The sequence below is a fragment of the Anarrhichthys ocellatus genome, unplaced genomic scaffold, assembly GCF_004355925.1.
Source record: "Anarrhichthys ocellatus isolate YVR2014 unplaced genomic scaffold, GSC_Weel_1.0 scaffold67, whole genome shotgun sequence".
Classification (NCBI taxonomy): Eukaryota; Metazoa; Chordata; class Actinopteri; order Perciformes; family Anarhichadidae; genus Anarrhichthys; species Anarrhichthys ocellatus.
Genome location: NW_022280097.1, coordinates 313,106 through 332,295, shown reverse-complemented (window position 1 = coordinate 332,295; position 19,190 = coordinate 313,106). Strand labels below are relative to the sequence as shown.

General features: G+C 42.0%; 2 protein-coding genes across 3 annotated transcripts; both read left to right on the top strand.

Annotated features, from left to right (window-relative positions):
- Positions 1–434: 434 nt before the first annotated feature.
- LOC116397475 (NADH dehydrogenase [ubiquinone] 1 alpha subcomplex subunit 12-like) lies at positions 435–10,603 on the top strand. Its single transcript, XM_031872911.1, has 3 exons — positions 435–438; positions 3,528–3,601; positions 3,813–10,603. Exons 1-3 carry the CDS (start codon positions 435–437, stop codon positions 4,203–4,205), a joined length of 471 nt encoding a protein of 156 aa, XP_031728771.1. The 3' UTR covers positions 4,206–10,603.
- Positions 5,738–18,373, top strand: rsph4a (radial spoke head component 4A). 2 transcript variants are annotated; one of them, XM_031873005.1, is made up of 7 exons: positions 5,738–5,821; positions 13,000–13,222; positions 14,266–14,541; positions 15,620–16,069; positions 16,152–16,290; positions 17,474–17,591; positions 17,699–18,373. In XM_031873005.1, the coding sequence occupies exons 2-7, from the start codon at positions 13,025–13,027 to the stop codon at positions 17,931–17,933; spliced, it is 1,416 nt and encodes a 471-aa protein (XP_031728865.1). In that variant the 5' UTR covers positions 5,738–5,821; positions 13,000–13,024; the 3' UTR covers positions 17,934–18,373. The 2 variants fall into 2 exon arrangements, with proteins under 2 accessions (XP_031728865.1, XP_031728864.1); XM_031873004.1 differs by lacking the exon at positions 5,738–5,821 and adding an exon at positions 10,697–11,684.
- Positions 18,374–19,190: the final 817 nt, after the last annotated feature.

Below are 19,190 nucleotides of genomic sequence, written 5' to 3'. Positions count from 1 at the left end.
GGCTGCAACCTCTTTATGGATCAAGTCCTCCTGAACCTCTTCACCTGGTTCTCATTTCTTCCCCTGAGAGGGCTGACTACACATCTGTCCGTCTCCTCTGTCTGTGATGTCTCTGGTCTATCCATGGAGATTGTTTCTGGAACCTCCTTTCCACATCTGAAGAACTTGTAGATGGTGGTGAGCAGTTTGGGTCGTGTCAGGTGATATTCGACACAGGAGGCAATGTAGTTCACAAGTTCTCGTTCCTCTGATTTCATGGACAACTGCACCTTTTTTAAACCGCCAAACTTCTTACACAGTTTCTTGAAAATGGCCTTGTCCAGTTTTTCTAATGTTTTGAGATCAAAATCGACATCCTGGACTTCGATCCACGTTCTTTCAAACAGACGCATAGTGATGGCCGCAAACTCGTGCAGAGCGACGGGTACTACTGCATGGGTACAGTTCTGATTTGGTGTTTTGAAAATCTGCACAACCAGATTCCTCGCGAATGTCTGAACTGACCATTTATTTAGTGCATGTACGTTCAAATATCCTGAGCTAGTTGCATCAGAACCTTCATTCTTTAGTGCTTCCTGTGCTGCATATACATAGAAATATCCTGAGCTAGTTGAATCAGAACATTCATTCTTTAGGTCTTCCTGTGCTGTGGCACCTGGCCAAGGTTCAGAAAGTGCGTCCTCATGTACTGAGCCAGTTATTGAAGGTTTGTTATTGAACCAGAAGGACGGATGAGTGGATGAGCCTTTATCAGTTGAACACTCCCCCTCTGTCTGTAGTTCTTCTTGGGGGGGAGTTGGACTTCTGTGAGGGGGAGTGATGCCCGGATTAATTACAGGCTCTTCACTTGGAGCGATAACGGAGAGGGCAGAGTTGACACATGACGCCGCAACCTCTTTATGGATCAAGTCCTCCCAAACCTCTGAAAAGCTCTGTGTGTCGTCCGGACTGGACTTCACCTGGTTCTCATTTCTTCCCCTGAGAGGGCTGACAGCACATCTGTCCGTCTCCTCTGTCTGTGATGTCTCTGGTGTATCCATGGAGATTGTTTCCCGAACCTCCTTTCCACATCTGAAGAACTGAAGAAATTCGTTATTTAGTTCTTCCTGTGCTGTGGCACCTGGCCGATGTTCAGAAAGTGCGTCCTCATCTTCTGAGTCAGTTAATGAAGATTCGCTGTCGTCCCAGACGACCCAGATAGATTTAAAGAACTGATTCAGCATTTCAAGTTCTTCATTCACAGGATGAATTGGTAATTCTGACTCAGAGCAATGTTTGCTGGGGTGGTGGGTCAAGAGAGAGGTTGAGTCGTTTGAACACTCCTCTGTCATTTCAATGATCTTGATCATTAGATCCTTCATTTTCTCAAGGATAATGTTAATATGTTCAACCTTCCATGCCATGCGTGGTGAGGCAAAATATTTATTGAAAAGATCTCCAAAGATCTCTATTTCAAACTCTGGATCGTTTGGAAAGTGTACATATAACATTGGCCTAAAAGAGAATTCAATTCTTTCTTTCGGCTCTCGATAGGTCTTGTAGTGTTTGTAATCACACTCAAACTTAGCTACTTGACGATCGAGAGATTTAAAGAACTGATTCAGCATTTCAAGTTCTTCATTCGCAGGATGAATTGGTAATTCTGACTCAGAGCAATGTTTGCTGGGGTGGTGGGTCAAGAGAGAGGTCGAGTCGTTTGAACACTCTGTCTGCAGTGGGGATATTTCTAGTCTATCCATGGTTTTTGCCAGATCACACTCAACGGCTGTCGTTTCAATGATCTTGATCATTAGATCCTTCATTTTCTCAAGGATAATGTTAATATGTTCAACCTTCCATGCCATGCGTGGTGAGGCAAAATATTTATTGAAAATATCTCCAAAGATCTCTGTTTCAAAATCTGGATAGTTTGGAAAGTGTACATATAACATTGGCCTAAAAGAGAATTCAATTCTTTCTTTCAGCTCTCGATAGGTCTTGTAGTGTTTGTAATCACACTCAAACTTAGCTACTTGACTCTCCAGAGATTTAAAGAACTCATTCAGCAGTTCTTCATTTCCATGTTTGCTGGGGTGGTGGGTCAAGAGAGAGGTTGATTCGTTTGAAGACTCCTCTCTCTGTAGTTCTTTTTGGGGGGATGTTCCAGAATACATTTGATTTTCTGGGAGATTAGGCCGTTGGGATATGGTCTCCAGTTCGTGGTTCAGTGGGGATATTTCTCGTCTATCCATGGTTTCATTCAAATCTTCAATGCAGTAAAGATTTCACGTATCTGCTCTGTGAGTGTAAAACTGACTTACCCGTTTGAAAGGTCGGCTACTCTGGCTGCAGGGTACTCAATATATCAGGCAATCACGTGACGTCACAAAGAGATCACAGATCACAGGAAGTCACGTGACGTCACAAAAACAGCGAACAGCTGACCGTTCTATTTGAGCCTTTGTTGACGTTACATGGGCTGCAAATTCCTGCTTCACGAGGCTTGACAGGATTCTTCTTCGTGGGTATTTTGCATCTTCTTCTTCTGCTTTTGATTTCCCGGTAGATTGGATGCCGTGAGACACGATGCTGCCCCCTATAGTTCAGTGTTGATGTACTGCAATCCCACCGATGTAAACATGTCAACATGTTGTAAAAATTGAAAAAAAACTTCAGTCTTCAAAAGACTCACGAAGAAGAATCCTGTCAAGCCTCGTGAAGCGGGAATTTGCAGCCCACTATCATGGACTGGTAAATTATATTTGAAACATGAACCGTTAGCTTGTTATTTAGCCCGCTAGTGCTGCTACTTTACTGTGTTAGCTGGTGGCTAACGAAACCGTTCATAATCAATGCTGATGCTAATCAGGCTAAATGCTGATTTGTGTACTGTTGACATGATTTAACCAGCGACAAACACGTGGTTCTCGGTCAGTTATTGGGGATAATATATATGTATGATATGTTATTGATTACACAAAGTTTAAATTAAATTATCACCGCTGAATAAACTAATAACAAACAGCTGTTTATTGTTGTTAGTACAGTTGGTATCACTGTCTCTATCAGTGAGTACTTTCAGCTGTTAATGAATAGTTATTAGTACTTAAGTGCATTTACTATTGTACAATTTTGAGGTACTTGCACTTCCTGTTTTTTCTGCTACTGTATGCTTCTAACGTTTCTCCACTACTGTTCAGAGGGAAATATCGTAGTTTTTTACAGATTATTCATTAAAAAATATAAATTAACAAATACATTATGATGTATTATTATAGTTTAAGATACTCAGCAGTATTCTTTAAAAGTAGCTCCACGTTTAGCTGCAACATTAAAGTGAAGAACACATTATTGCATTAAAATAACTACTTCTTTGGTGAGTCGAGTATCCCAAAATGATTTCAACTAGTCCCTAGCAGGACATTTTCACTAAAACATATTGTTGTCAGAAGTATTTTGCACAGGATGTTCAGATTTGGGTTATTTTGTCAAATAGCACTTGTTAGATTGGATTGATAAACTCTTGTTTCTCTCCTAAACGTGTTTAGGACGTCACCGCTGGGTGATCTTCACCACAGAGATGAACGGAAAGAACACCATGTGGCAGATGGACGGCAGCATGGCTTGAGCTGATGTTACGAGCAGTTTGGTATAGAATCAGTACGACAATGACCATTTGGGCTAAAACTCTATCTACCTTAGATGTATTAAAAATATATATATATATATGCAGTTGTTTGTAGTCTACTGTACTGTCTTAACAAGTAGATTAAACATTATTTACATGTTTTCACCTCCAGAAATGTAACCGTCAACAAAAATCCCCATGATCCCCAAAAATGAATAAAATGAAGGAATTAGCTTGTCATTTAAGCCAGCTACCTTTGTGTTCACTCTTCAGGCATCGCTGGCTGCACTGCATGACAGATGACCCCCCCACCACACATCCACCAGAGCCCAAGAAGTTCCTGGCTGAGGTCCACCAGTTCAACGTGAGTGGCAGCTCACAGAGGTACGTGCCCTTCCCCACCACCAGCAAGAAGATTCACGAGTGGGTTCCACCCAAAGTGAGCTCAGTGAACTCTGACTGTATATTTGTAAATGATGTCCTGAATAAAATCTCTATACAGACATTTATGATGGGAGTGGCAGTTCTTACAATAAACCTTTTAGACAATGGCAGTGTTCCCCACAGGAAGATTTTCTTTATCCGGAAATTACTTTAATGTGAGAAAAACAACTTGGCACACAAACTGTCCTTTTGGAAAAATCTGCCTTTGTCCAGTTGTTTTACCTTTTTTACCTTCAGACACGCTGCTACTGCCTGTGTTCAGAATTATAAGCTTGCATTTGCAAGTTGTTATTTCAACATTTGGTACTTTACTTAAGCAGCTAGCTGGCTATAGAGCTGCACTTGACAATCGTTTCTAACATTGATTAATCCAATGTTTTATTAATGGAGGAAAATCACTATTATCATATCCATCATAATGTATCAGATGTGAAGGTACAATCTTTAGATCCCTGGTTTTGTCCGACAAGCAGTCCAACACTCGGAGAAATTACATTTTCAATCATCTGATGAACAAAAGCATAAAATCCTCACATTTTGACCTCTTAGCTTAGTTTGTCTAAGTGACTACTTATGTTAGTATAGTGCCCCATATATGAGTTGGTTCACCTGCTGCTGTTTTGCTCTGTTTTGCCTTACCGTTTTTATTAATTTACATTGTTCAACCAACTGGGTTTGTTCTATTTGTCTTGAATAGTTTTGTTATTAGTTCCCCTTTTCTTTTGGTTAAGTTCCATTGTTGGGAGGGTAAGCACCCGTGGTGAGGTCCCTACACCTTATGCATGCATGTACAACCACTGATAAGAGTGTCGACTTCATCATTTACGTTTTGAGGATTGCTGTGTTGCACCTGAGGTGAGTACTGGTAGCACCCCTGGGCACTCCTCAGTGTAGTCTGCCTCCTTACCAGTGTCCTCTACCTAAATCCCACGATCTCGCATAGTTTATGTTGGACAGGACCTTTTAGGATAATATAATCTAGTTCTAGATTTTTTTAATAAGGCCTTTGTATCTTAAAGAATTATTTAAGATCCCTTATTGTTTAGAGTTATTTTCATTTTGACCATAATATTCATTTGACCATAATATTCTTTCCTCCCCCGCAGCTGCCGTCCCTGCAAATTTGATTATTTATTTTGGTTCCTTAAATAAAATCTTGAGTTCAATTCTATGAAACACGTCCGTCTAATTTCAGTAACTAATCTGTGTGCCTTAACAATTCTAAAAACAAATATCTTAAGGTTGTTGAGCTTATATTTCCTGGGGTGTGATTCCCCAGGTGGTGTTGTTGGTTCCCTCATTTCCCGCCTAAGACCCCGCCACATTCAGAAAGATATATGCCAAGCAGGTGCAAGGTAAAAACAAAGAAATTCACTCTAAAGTCAGTTCAAACCATGTAGAAATAAAGATTGTGCAGGAGCTGTCGTTCACTGATTTGAGTGCTATATTACAGCAATAGCATTCAATAATTCAGTAGTCACCGTTACAGGCCTCACAGCTTTAAATTAAGGGAATGTTCTCGGTTAATATACAGTATGTGATGTTTCTGTGTGCACACTTTTCCTTAAAGTCCGAGTGAATTGAAAGATTGATTGCTGGAATGATGGCATTGCAAAATCCTATATGTCATGTATGCAGTCTCTTTTTTCAAATGTTTGTGTCCAGGCCTGCAGTGCTCCAAGTGCTCTGATCCGACATGAGATCGGCTATGTCCTGGCTCAGATGCAGCATCCTGTGAGCAGCTTTGGATCGTTCTACTGCAAAACACAGGTCTTGATTTGAATCTTGTATCCAAGTGTGTACTGTATGGAAATTGAAATTATGTGTACATTTGTTTTATTGTCAATCCCTTTTGTTTGTTGGGTCCTATTGCTCAAGTTTGCTGAGCAGTAATGTACTGTAGATTTTCATCTGCAAATTGATGCTTTTTCTGCCTGGAGTAAACTGACTATGTTGTCACAGTTAAAGTCCTGGTGAAACTGAAGTTGGAGCGTCTCTAGCTTCTGCACTGTGCCACATTCCCTAGTGCAACTGAATATTTTAGCGGTGTACAGTTATAAGGGGGATTTAAATAAAATCCTTTGCATTTGATTGGGTCGATTTTGATATAAAAATACGAAAAAAAAAACATTTTTTTGGTGTGGATATAAAAGGCGCACAATATGACAGAGGATGATCTAAATTCGAATTTTGATTTTATCTTGTCTTCATGTTTTGGTATACAGTATATACTAAGAGACAGGAGACGTATTAAAGGAAAAAACCTGAATAAATGGGTGGAGAAACAACAGAATACAGATGTTTGCAAAAATGATGAGGAATTACTGAATGGTTTGAGTGTGGAAATAATTGGAATCATATTCTATGGCCTTCAGTTACCAGATCCCAACTGAATTAAACATGGGAGGTTTTGGAGCCATGTGTTGTATAGCACTCTCCATCAGCATCATCATACACAAAATGAGTCACTACCATTTGGAAGAATAACAACATAGGAGCAGTGTATTTCACCATAGTTTGCCAGAGTATGGCTTGTCAGTTGCACAATGATGGACAATGGACAGGTGGATGGTGCTGCTGTGGTTTGAGGTCTTGCTATGAGAGTTGGGATTTTTCCCTTAATAATATGGAATCTGTGGCTATGAGAGAAGGTTTTACAGGTGAAGAAATTGAATGATCCACGTTTAATTCATAACAATTTGCCAAATGCCACGACGACAAACACGTGCTGATTTCATGATACGAACCTGGTCAATGTCATGTTTCATTTACTCAAGACTGGTATGAAAAGGTACAGAAGTGTACTGCATTCACCTGGTGTAATGTTTCTGTATTGTAATTATGACCCAGACGAACAACGACTTGATGCACTGCAACAGGCTTTTATTCCGAGCTTCATATACACGCTGTTCATGCGGTCTTGCTGACTGACCGTATATATCCTGTTCCGCCCACCAGGTGGCGTGGTTCTACTGTGAACATCACATTGCCCTTTTTTTAATTTTTAAAGAAATAGATTACATATTACTCAAACTTCAACAACTCTATTTACTGTACTGAACATTGTACTCATCTAGAGGTATGGCAGCTCTGTATTAACTGTATCCCTTAAAACATTAATTTTACACTCTGTCTTATAGAAATGTTTAACAAACACTTAACTTCTCAAACTTGGCTAAATCAGTACCTTTTAAGTTCACAACAGATCAAATTAGTGTCCATGTCCCTGAGCATATTTATTGTATGCAGCCAAGAGATTGTCCACGTTTAACAGTCCATAATCTACCTATAGTCCTGTAGGTAGGCGGGAGGACATCTGTTGTGCCTTGAGGGGTATCTCGGTGTTCTTGAGGTATTAGAGGCATCACTGTAATCACAATCCTCATCATCGGGATCTGGTGAGATGTCCATTACTTCTGGAGTGATCTTGAAGAATGAAGAATTCCTGACAATGAAGTGTCCACTTCTGGCTGCTGTGATCATGGAGCCTTTGACTTTGGTCACCGTGTATGGCTTACTGTTATACGGTGCAGTGAGCTTGTTGTGCTTGGGCTGACGATGAAGCACAGCGTCACCTGGAGTGAGAGTGTGTGTGGTGTAGCATTACGATGAGAGTCTGCATGAGATTTCATCTTGGCTTTAGCCTTGTTGTCCCTTGCTCTCACTTCAGAGTCTGAACAGTTCCTTGCAGTTTGAGTGATTGAAGGAATCTTCGTGTACATCTTGCATTGGAACAACAGTTCAGCAGGTGATCTTTCTGTTGTGCTGTGAGGTGTGGATTGATACTCATGTAGAAAGATGTTCAGTCGTTGTTTCCAGGGAATGCCTTGTGTTTTGGCCACACGAATAGCTTTGCCTAGGGTGCGCATGAATCTTTCAGTTGTAGCATTAGCTTGAGGCCACAGCGGTGTGATGCGGCGGTGGTGGAATCCTAGATGCTCTGCAAACTGGGAGAACTGGTCACTGTTGAATGGGGGACCATTATCAGTTTTCACAACTCTGGGGATCCCAAACATGGAGAAAACTTTGTCCATGACCGGAATGACTGTGTTAGCCGAGGTTGACCTTATGCTCTCTACAACTGGGTAGCGTGTGTAATCATCCGTGATGACAAGCAAGTACTCTCCAGTTGGAAGTGGTCCATAGAAGTCTGCACTAACACTATGCCAAGGAGCTTCTGGCAGAACGGACATTTTTAGTGGCTCAGTATGTGCAACTGGCGTGTTGGCTTGACATGCAAGACAACTGCGTACTACTGCTTCTGCTTTGCGATCAATGTCTGGAAACCAAACCTTGGTTCCGAGTAGGGATTTGGTTTTGACAATGCCCTGATGTCCTTCATGGGCTAGCTGTAACACTCTATCTTGTAGGGCCGTGGGAATTACCATTCTAGTGCCCCGCAGTACAATGTCTGATGCATGTGATGTTGTTAGTTCACTGCTAACTTGTCAACTGCTTTACTATGTCAGCATGTCGTGACTTGTCACTCTGGTGCCATGTGTTGTGTCTGATGTGAGCACTAATCTCTTGAAGGATTGGGTCTGCAAGTGTCTCTCTCTTGATCTCCGTGAGTGTCATGGCTTTAGGTGTTGCATGACTTGCGATGAAGTTCACATACTCCTCTGCTACCTTTGCTGCACGTGTACTGTCAGCTGTCTGAGACAAGATAGGATGACGAGACATATGGTCAGCTGGGTTGTCGGCTCCCTTTCGGTATTCCACCTTGAAGTTGTAGGGCTGAATCCTCAGTCCCCATCTCTCAATCCTGGCGGGTGGTTTTGACCTGGGATTGTTCCATATGATTTCCAGTGCTTTGTGATCTGTCACTAGAGTTAAAGGATGACCATAGATATACAGGTGGAAATGCTCACAGCTCCACACAATGGCCAGCGCCTCCTTTTCTGTTTGGGAGTATCTCCTCTCCACATCGCTGAGATACCGACTAGCATATGCTAGCATGTACTTCACCCCTTTTTCATCTTTTTGGCAGAGGATTGCACCCAGTCCAACAGGGCTAGCATCCACAATCAGTTCTGTCTCTCTACCTGGGTAAAAGTATGACATAGTAGTGTCACTGGTTAGACTGTCTTTCAGTGTCTGTAATGCAACTTGCTGTTCTGGACCCCATACCCAGGGTGTGTCTTTTCTGGTGAGCTTGCGCAGTGGTTCTGAAATGGAGAAGTCTTTGATAAATCTGGAGCAATAGTTGGCCATGCCCAGCAGACTCCTGATTTCACCTGGATTCTGGGGGTCTGCAGCTTGCTGAACTGCAATGACTTTCTTGGGATCAGCTGAGACACCCTCTGCAGAGAAGATGAAACCAAAGAACTCGAGCCTGGACTTGTTGAACTCACATTTGTCACGATTGAGTGTGAGACCGCTTTCCCTGAGTCTCTGGAACAGTGCTCGGAGGTTGTTGTCATGTTCAGTCTGGGAGGCACCGTAGACGATGATGTCATCGCTGAGGTTTTTCACACCAGAGAGACCTTGCAGTGTTTGGCATATGGCATTTTGAAATACCTCAGCAGCAGACGATATGCCAAAACTCAGTCTCTTGTAGCGTCTCAATCCAAGGTGAGTGGTGAAGGGAGTGATGTATCTGCTGTCAAGATGAAGCTCTAGCTGGTGGTATCCAGCTCTCAGATCCAGTTTGGAAAACACAGTTGCTCCATTCAACTCATGTATCACATCGTCTATGGTGGGAGTGATGTGGCGTTCCCTCTCTATAGCCGTGTTAGCTTGGCGCATGTCAACACAAAGTCTTACTTTGTCAGGGTCTTTAGGCTTGGGAGGAGCGAAAATAGGTGAGACCCATGGTGTCCGGCCAGTGACCTCCTCAATGATGTCATCTGCCTCCAGTTTCTGAAGCTCATCCTCAACCTTCTGGCGGATGTGGAACGGCACACATCGATGTGGTTGGCATGTAGGCTTAATGTCAGGATTTATGTGAAGCTTTACCTGAACGTCTTTCAGTTTTCCGATCCCTTGAAACAATTCAGGATGACTCTCCACTAGCTCATCTGTGACTGTGCAACTCTGTGGTGTGGATGATACTGCTGTGACTATTTTGATCAGTCCCAGTGCTTTGGAAGTTTTGTAACTGAGAATATTGAATCCGTCCCCTTTAATTACAAAGTATGTGCACCATGTCCTTTTCTGTCCTTTTTCCACGCTGCACTTGAAAGCACCACTGACAGGCAATGGAACCTTGGAGGAAGGGGTAGATCTTGGTGCTGGTGGGGCTTAGTTGTGGACGTGGAATCAATTTCTCGAAACTTGTTTCACCGACACAGTTTGCTGTGGCTCCTGAATCAATTAAAACTAGCATACTACTGCCATTTAGCTAGATGTGAGTCTGTGGCAGCTCAGAGGTCTTGTCAGCATCAACTGCAAAATCGCTTGCATTTCAGACAGTTCCAGTGTTCTTCCATGATCAAGAAGCTCATCTAGGCTAAGGTCAGGCTCCCTTAGCGCTTTCCTGCGTAGCCTGGATGATGTACAGCTTTGTATGATTTGCGTTTTAATCTCTGCCTCGACACTTGCAAATTCACAGTTCTTAGCTAACATCCTCAGCCTAGTGTGATAACTGTCCACATTTTCTCCTGGTTCCTGTACAGTTTTTCTGAAGATGTACACTTGATACTGTACGTTTTTCTTAGGAGAGAAATATCCAGATAACTTCTGCTTTGTGTCTGCATATTTGTCATCTTCTGCCGCTAATGTGTCGTAAATATCATGCACTAGCGGTGTGCCGACTACCATCCACGTGTCTGTGTTAGCTTAGCTAGCTTGGCCTAGCCGCACTCATCCGCATGTCCGTCGTTCTCCCCTCTTTTTTTTCTTTCTCTCTTTGAGTTCTTCCGTTTACTCTTCGTCGCCAATGTAATGTTTCTGTATTGTAATTATAACTCAGACGAACAACGACTTGATGCACTGCAACAGGCTTTTATTCCGAGCTTCATATATACGCTGTTCATGCGGTCTTGCTGACTGACCGTATATATCCTGTTCCGCACACCAGGTGGCGTGGTTCTACTGTGAACATCACACCTGGGACAAAAACAATTGCCATGTTTTTCAGGAATTATCTAGATATATTACGTAATTAAAAATGTTTTCATGGAGAAAGAAAAAAAAACGTCTGTTTCTTTGGCTTAAGGGGATACCCCAAATCCTAATAGAAGCTATTGATGATTGATTGATTGATTGATTGATGCATGGAAGCAAACATGTTTAGTAAAAAGGTGATGCGGTGAAATCCTTTCAGCGCAGTTGAGTAACAACAGCCTCTGTTACTGTCTAAAAAACAACAATGAATCACATGGATAACTCCTGACGTATCATGATACCAACTTCCATTTCCTGTTTCTTTTAACCATTATCTTAACGTGTATCTCGAGGGGGCTGGCGGTGCTCTCGCGAACCTAGCAACCATTCTGTTGCAGTAACCATAACAACCGGTGAAGTTTGGAGCCACACCGGAGCTAACTACGCCGTTAATTCATCGTTGTGAACGCTATTAAAACAGAAGTACGATGGACGCAGAGCGAGACGACAGTGAGCAGAGTCTGCAGTCAGCGGCCTCGTTTAAGGCTCTCATGATGACGAGCAGCACGCAGAGCAACATGAACCTGTGAGTGATGAATGAATGATGAACAGTTAGCTAGCTAGCTCATGGCTGCTGCGTCGGTTGGTTACAATGCATCACGTGATGTAAACAAGTAGGAATTACAACGAAGGCTGGTTGAGTGTCAGATGTTACTGTATGCAGAAACAAAATCAAATTCATCAAACTGTCAACATTTTCCAACAACCAGCCCTTAATTCACCGAGTTAACATGCTGGACCCTGCTCCTTGTCTGGCAGGTGGGGTTGAGGGACTCTGATGAAACTCTAATCTTCCGTCTGTCGGTGACAAATCAGGAAAAATATATATTTTTAAAGATAACTATTTATATTATTAATAATCATAATCCCTTTATCTGACGGAAATAACATTTGAATCCTTACAATTCTTCACACAGACTTTAAAAAGACATATGAGAGCCTCTACATTACTAACGTTACTCATCACAAGACTTGTTCTGCCTGAAGTTGGTAAAGGTGTTGCTGTCCTCCATGTTTGGCTCCAGGAGGTTGAGGATGTTCTTTTAGAAATGTATGATGCTGTGAGAATGACCATTGTAAACTCCCTTGGGAGCCTATAGGGACGGCATCCGATCATAAGGTGCTCTAGATTTGGTAACAAAGCCAGTATAAATGATCTCTTCATCTGAGCACCACTGGTTGTTGATCATCTCTCTTCTTGCTCTTCACCGATTGTATTGGGTCCTGGCGGTGAATGGAGAGCCCCACTGGAACAACGGCAGAGTCATCAGCAAAGGAAAACTTAACAGGACATTTTCAATTACATACATGTGAAGTTTATTCGGTTAAAAAAAAAAAGCACTCGGTGGTTCTCAAGTTTATATGGAAAACACAGAAAAACTGGTTGTCAATATCACTTTGCAGTCATAAAATAATACAAAACAGAACAAACCCATGCTCTGTACAGTTATACATTTGTAGTGTTTGTAGCGCGACTGTGTCTCAATGGTAGAGCGGGGTCGTCCTTCAATCAGAGGATCTGCGGTTCGATCCCCGGCTTGTCCATGTTGTCTTGTCCTTGGGCAAGACACTTAACACCTGCTGTGTGTGAATGGGTGTAAATGTTAGATAGTCTTGATGGGACGGTGGCACCTTGCATCCATCAGTGTATGAATGGGTGAATGGCATGTAGTGTTGAAGCGCTTTGAGCGGTCGGAAAAATAGAAAAGCTCTATACAAGCATAGACCATTTAGTATATATGCTTATATGTGTGAATAACATTTCTGGGAGGACATTTCCTCAAATGATCACCAGATGGTCAAACGCTCAGGAAGCTGATGTCTTTCTTTTAACGTTCCAGTTATGACCACCTCACCCAGGTGCTGATGAAGGTGATGGATGAGCATCCACACAATGCGGTGGATGTGATTGAGGATATAAGCCACGATGTGAAGCGGACTTTTTTTGAAGAGAAGCAAAGCACCCTGCGAGACCTTCCACAGACTACGGCTGCTGAGCTGCTGGCTGAGAAGCAGCGCCTGCTGTTTGCTGGGCCAGAAGAGGATGACCAGGAGGAGAAACCGGTATCGGCAACATACACCTACACTATGAATTTGTCTTGGTGATTTGAAGGGGAAATGACATACAGGCAATAGGGCTTACCTGTGAAACATTGGATTGTAAATTGAAAGTGTTTTTAGACACGTAATGAAGCCAGGTTACAAATCACTGTTCTTTTAACAGCATTTTATTGACTGTTATATGTGGCAATTGTCCAGAACTGTAATGAAAAAGTACTGACAGCTGTTATAATATGTCTGGTCGGATTCATAATCTTAATTTTTTTCTTTGACATCTGGTCAAAGGTCCGGATTTAGGTGAAAAATTAAATTTTTAGACTGCAAGTAATGTTAATTTCCTAAACCCAACTAAGAAGGTTTGTTGCTTAAACCTAACTAAGTTTCCTGTGAAGACGGATGTTTACTTTGAAAGGACTGTATGCATGTAACGAACGTAAATTGACACGTGTTGCTGGCTTTGGTAGGAAAAACGCATGAAAAATGAGAAGTGACTTTTCATAACATATCATACAAACCGTTATATGAGGATACGTTGTGTGTGCTTATAAGAAAAGTTCATAACACAAAGAGCCCTTCCGTACAGACACACACAAGGCCCCACTCATAGCAACAGACCCCCAAATTGTGGTTGTTTTGTTTCTTTTTGAGCAATATTTTACCTGTTAAGTACTGCCTTTGGATGACAAATGCACCCAATGAAACTAAGTATTTAGTTGTCGCTAATGATTTAAAGAGCATATCTACCTGCCATTTAAATCTTTGTGCCATAGCAAACTCTGACACCTGTCCATCTCTGCAATATACATAATACAATCAGACCTCCAGTCGTTGCTTTGAGTGGTTTTGTTCTGGTGTTCCCAGAAGGCTGATGTTTGTCCAGGGTCTTTGCTGTTTCACTGATTCGCACAACTGTCACATGTAAATGGATGAGTAACCATTATAATGTTGCCTGCCAGGCTTACCTGAAAATATATTTTGTGGGTATTACTCATATAGTAAACAGAGCTGAATTTGTACAATTTAACATGTTCATTGGTCTTCATCAGATGGAATCACCTCTCCCTAATGTGAGTGTGATTGGCTTCTACTGGGAGCAGGCTGGAGTAGGTCTGGGCAGAGAGGAGATGCTGCGGGTTTTCCTCGCACTGAAGCAGCTCGTTGAGTCGCAGAAACTGCTGCGCTGCCGACTGTGGGGCAAAATTCTGGGAACGGAGAGCAGCTATATTGTTGCTGAAGCCGAATACGGAGAGGGAGAGGTAGAGAGGAGCTCTGAAGAATCAGCTGAGGAAGAGGAGAGAGAAGCAGAGATTGAGGAGGATGAGGTGAGGAAGAGAAAAGTACTCAATCTATGAACCTTTATTTATTCTCAAACTGTGGCAGGGGTCTTTATTTACCTCCGCTTCAGAACCAGGCCTTTATTTGAATCCATTTTTCTTATGTTAAAAGTATATTTGATCATATTTTAGTAGGACTCCTCCCCTTTCCTGATTTGCACTGTTTAATCAGCTGTTAATGCAATCTCAACACTTTCTCCATGTTTGCTCCATGTTTACGCGTTTACCTCTTGAAAAACACAAATCCCCAAGTTGTCATTTACTGATTATTTCCGATCACCTGTATTTTTCCGTTTTTTGTATCACTGTTGGCTTTTGTCGGTGAAACCCACGACCTCCTGCAGGGCTATTGAAAGCCTACCATAGGCTAAAAGGAAATAATGCCTGACAGAAAAAGCAATAAAGCCTGCCCCTCTCCTGATTGGCTGTCTACAGGGCTTGACATTAAGCTTATTTAGCTATTTGTCCTCCGGGAAAGGAGCTGAGATGTTTTACTTGCCCGATAGTCAAACTTTAAAATATAGGCCTATTAATAAATCAATCCAATCCATAAAGATTTGGAGAATTTTACAAAAAAATGTTATCCTTTTACTTTGTTAATAGTCATTTATCGTGGTTATTTGCATAAAAACACACAATTCAAATGAGGAAACAATTTTTGGGGGGTATTCGTAGTATTAATAATTACAAGCAGCTTAATGATAGTGTTAGGAAATGAAACGGGTCATAACTCTAATATTTATTTTATGTTGCTGTGAAAACATCTCCTTCAACCAATAAAGTTTATTGCCAAAACCACATTTTACCTGATTACACTTGAACACATAATGAAAACGTAATTTACCTTCCTCCAATACAAACTTTTAATGTTTGGAGCATGAACGCACCATAATGTAACCGAAAGGAGCCTTTATCAGCAGGACTGTGCTAGGGAGAGACAGGTCACTGCAACTAGTGTGAGCAGCATGCATGCTTCTTCCAGAGTGTCCCTTACTCTTTTCAAGGGAAAGAATAGAAATGAATTGTTTGAGTAATTCTTCTGGTCTTGTGGTGGCTTTGCTTTCAGGAGGATCCACTTCCTCGGTCCACCTATGAACCCCTTCCAGCACTGCCGGAGGAGACCCTCGGAACAGGTGCTAACAAGTGTGTTTATTATGTGTGCAAAGAGCCGGGTCTTCCTTGGGTAAAGCTCCCTTCAGTCAGTCCAGCACAGATCACTGTTGCTCGCCAGATCCGTAAATTCTTCACTGGGAGGCTGGACAACCCAGTTGTCAGCTACCCGCCTTTCACCGGGAATGAAGCCAACTACCTGAGAGCACAGATTGCTCGGATCTCTGCTGGCACACAGGTCAGCCCCGAAGGCTTCTACAAGCCTGCAGAGGATGAAGACGATGAGGAAGACGAGGAAGCCTTGAACAGCGTTGAAGTGAATCCTGACTTTGAGGGCATCTCTGTTGCTGAGTTGGCTGAGTCTTTGTCCACCTGGGTGCATCATGTTCAGCACATTCTGCAGCAGGTACAAGTCTGATCCCAACAGGTGCATGGACCATTTTCTCAAGTGATAAGCGCATTTAATGTGTTAGTATGGACTATTTTAGGGCCGCTGTACTTTGGCGGACCTGGCTAAGAAAATGGGAGATGACTCCAATGAGGAAGGAGAGGCTGAAGAGAAGGAAGATGATGATGAACCTGAGCAAGTTGGACCCCCTTTGCTTACCCGCCTCTCCGAAGATGCAGGTCAGTCTTTGACTTTGGACATTTTCATGCCAAACCAGTTTTGTGTTCAAAAGGTAACTTGTGATTTAATTTCCACATGGGATCGGGTGACTTGTTGCCTTCACATCTCCCCAAATGGATCCCACATCTTCACAGTTTCAGTCAGATTTACTCACTAAAATCTCCCAAACAATGTCACTGTCCTTACAGTGCTGCCCAGCTGCCAAAATCCAGATGATATCAGAAGGCAATAAAAATGTTGATATGCTCATCAATTAAACTAGATAATGCATTTCCTGCAGAAAATGCATGTGAATTCTGAGAGCTTAAATACATTGCAAAGCATTGCAGAACATATGAAAGTATTGGATTGTAAAGAATTGGTTACTGAACTGCAATACGTGAAGAAGCTAAGAGCTGAGTACACTGGTAGAAAAGCTGGAAGCTAAACTGGGATACTGTCAAAAGGTGGAAATTGAAATTAATTATCTGAAAAGGCTGAAAGAAGAAATGCTTTGGACTTTAAAAGGCATAAAAGTTTGAATTTTTTTTTTTAAATGAGCATAAATGTCCTGGTTTCTTTAGCTGAAAGTATGAAGAAGGAGTAGTCAATCGAACAAAAAAACAGAAGGAGTATAAATACTTTGTGACCTGTGCTTACATGAAGTCTGTACATTAAAAGTCTGCAGAAGTAGCAGATATTGCTACTATTATACCATTTGGCCTTTATTTTCCACAATCCACCCTTGTAGAGGGTCCCTGCAGAAAAGGGAAAAGGCTTTTAGTTTGAAAAAACAGTAGTTTACCCCCTGGTAAACTACTGTTACAATCTCAGGGCTTTTATTTTGGAAATCCAGTCGCCGATGTGAGCTCCTGTTACCTGGTTGGTGCATCACCTAAAGAATCTAAGACCTGAAAGACATTGCTGGAAAAGCTGGAAGCTAAAATGTAATCCTGTCAAAGATGGAAGTTTAGATGAATTGTCTAAATATCACTGCCATTATAAGAAATACCAGCACCAGCACGGGAGCAAAGTAAAATCCACAGCAGTATTTAGCATTGTTTTGTGTTGGTACTCCTGCCCGTTTCTTCAAACTGGGTGACGTGCTGACCGTTATCAACAGTAGATAATACACTGACAATGGATAAGTAAACTTTGTCCTTAAAGGCAGCTAAATCTTTTTTTTATATTTGTGTCTCTCAGAAAAGTTCAACATTCCTCCCTGGACCTTGAGGGTGTCCTCCACTCTCACCTTCCAGCATGCATTGGCTGTGATACGTTCTAACCTTTGGCCAGGGGCATATGCATACAGTTGTGGAAAGTACGTGAAAATATCAGAATACTCTCTCTTCCTGTGTTTGATTTCTCACAGTATCCTAAAGACAACATTGTAATTTACATCCAACCATGTGCTGTCTCTTGATTTAGGACGTTTGAGAACATATATGTTGGATGGGGTCTGAAGTATGCAGGTGAAGGCTACAGCCCTCCTGTACCCCCGCCACCACAGAACGAATATCCAAGCGGACCAGAAATCACAGAGGCCCTGGACCCATCACTGGAGGAGGAGCTGGCACTGCAAGAAACTCTGGAGGAGGAGCGAGATGCCGAGGAAGAGCTGGAGGACATAGACGATGAGGACGACGAGGAAGATGACGATTGAGAAAACAGTTACATATTTGACATTTTTCAAGTATTTATTTGTATGCCAATGGCCAAATAAATCAGTTTATTATAAATCAGTATATTCAGCAACATGGCTTGCTATTGTACATTCAGGTTAATACGTTCAACATCTGAACAGGTCACTTGTGTAAAGATGAGGCAATGCTTGCGGTGGCAATGTACCAAAAGTTTGTTAAAGGTATCCTGTGGAAGTTTTGACCACTATGGAACAATATTTTACAGATGTTGGTTATTTCCCTCTGACTTTAGGGAGGGGAGACTTTTATTTTTATCCAACTGGTTCTGCCCTATAGCTGCAGTGCGCACCAATGGCCAGCAGGCAGCACATGTGAGCAAAGTAGTAAACAAAAACATGTAGCCTAATGTATGTTATGGTCATAATACACCCTGCAAAAGAATAAAAAAAACACCAAATAATTCAGTTTCTTCTGTCATTTCACATTGTTACAAACGCACTTAATAATGAAGCAGAGAGTCTCTAACGGGTTCAATCGTTTTTTATTTCCTGGTATAAAAGCACCTTTAGTCTGAAAGACTGTGGGATGTTTCGGCCTCTCCCTCATGGATGCTGTTTCTGTTGATTATTGAACCCATGTTGTATAAAATAAGAGCAAACATCAAAGGTCGGGTGTTAAAGGTCACATTTTATCAGCTAAAATGTCAGCTTCCAGGACAAAGATTGAAAGACGGAGATTTTCCTCTCCCCCCTGTTTGACTTTAACAACCGGACAACAGATGGACGCAGCCGCCCTAAAGACTTTGTACTGAGCCTGAGAGAGCGCTGAACGGACTTCGTTGGCCTCGCAGGAGGAGCTGAAGGTTCGGCCGGACCTTCAGCTCCTGAAAACCCCAAAAGGACTTTTTATTACATCGTGAATCCAGCTCCACCGAGCCGCCTCGGCATCGACAATTAATGAGTATAACCTGAGAAGAAATTGTAACCTGATTGAATCAGCTGTGCCCATGCTAAATATATCCTGCAATAAATATCTAATCTGCATTTAAAGTAAAGTTCTCAAGAGCATTCATTTGCTGAGGTAGTAGAAGTTCCTCGTGGCAGTAAAAGGGTAAAGCTATTGTATGTTAACAAGAGTTCTTAATGGTTATCCTAGTGACCGGTCCACTTAACAGTCCCTTACGGTTTTAGTCATAATCCTAGCCGTTAAAATCTAACCTGGCAATTTACCAAGAGCCCGGATCCAAGAGAGGAAAGCTGCCATTATTGACGCGACTA

Coding starts and splice junctions, on each gene's coding strand:
- rsph4a (XM_031873004.1), top strand. CDS start 11,587: ATGGACGCAGAGCGAGACGACAGTGAGCAGAGTCTGCAGTCAGCGGCC. Junction 13,223..14,265: donor ATGACCAGGAGGAGAAACCG/GTATCGGCAACA, acceptor GGTCTTCATCAG/ATGGAATCACCTCTCCCTAA. Junction 14,542..15,619: donor CAGAGATTGAGGAGGATGAG/GTGAGGAAGAGA, acceptor CTTTGCTTTCAG/GAGGATCCACTTCCTCGGTC.
- LOC116397475 (XM_031872911.1), top strand. Junction 3,602..3,812: donor GGCAGATGGACGGCAGCATG/GCTTGAGCTGAT, acceptor TCCCCATGATCC/CCAAAAATGAATAAAATGAA.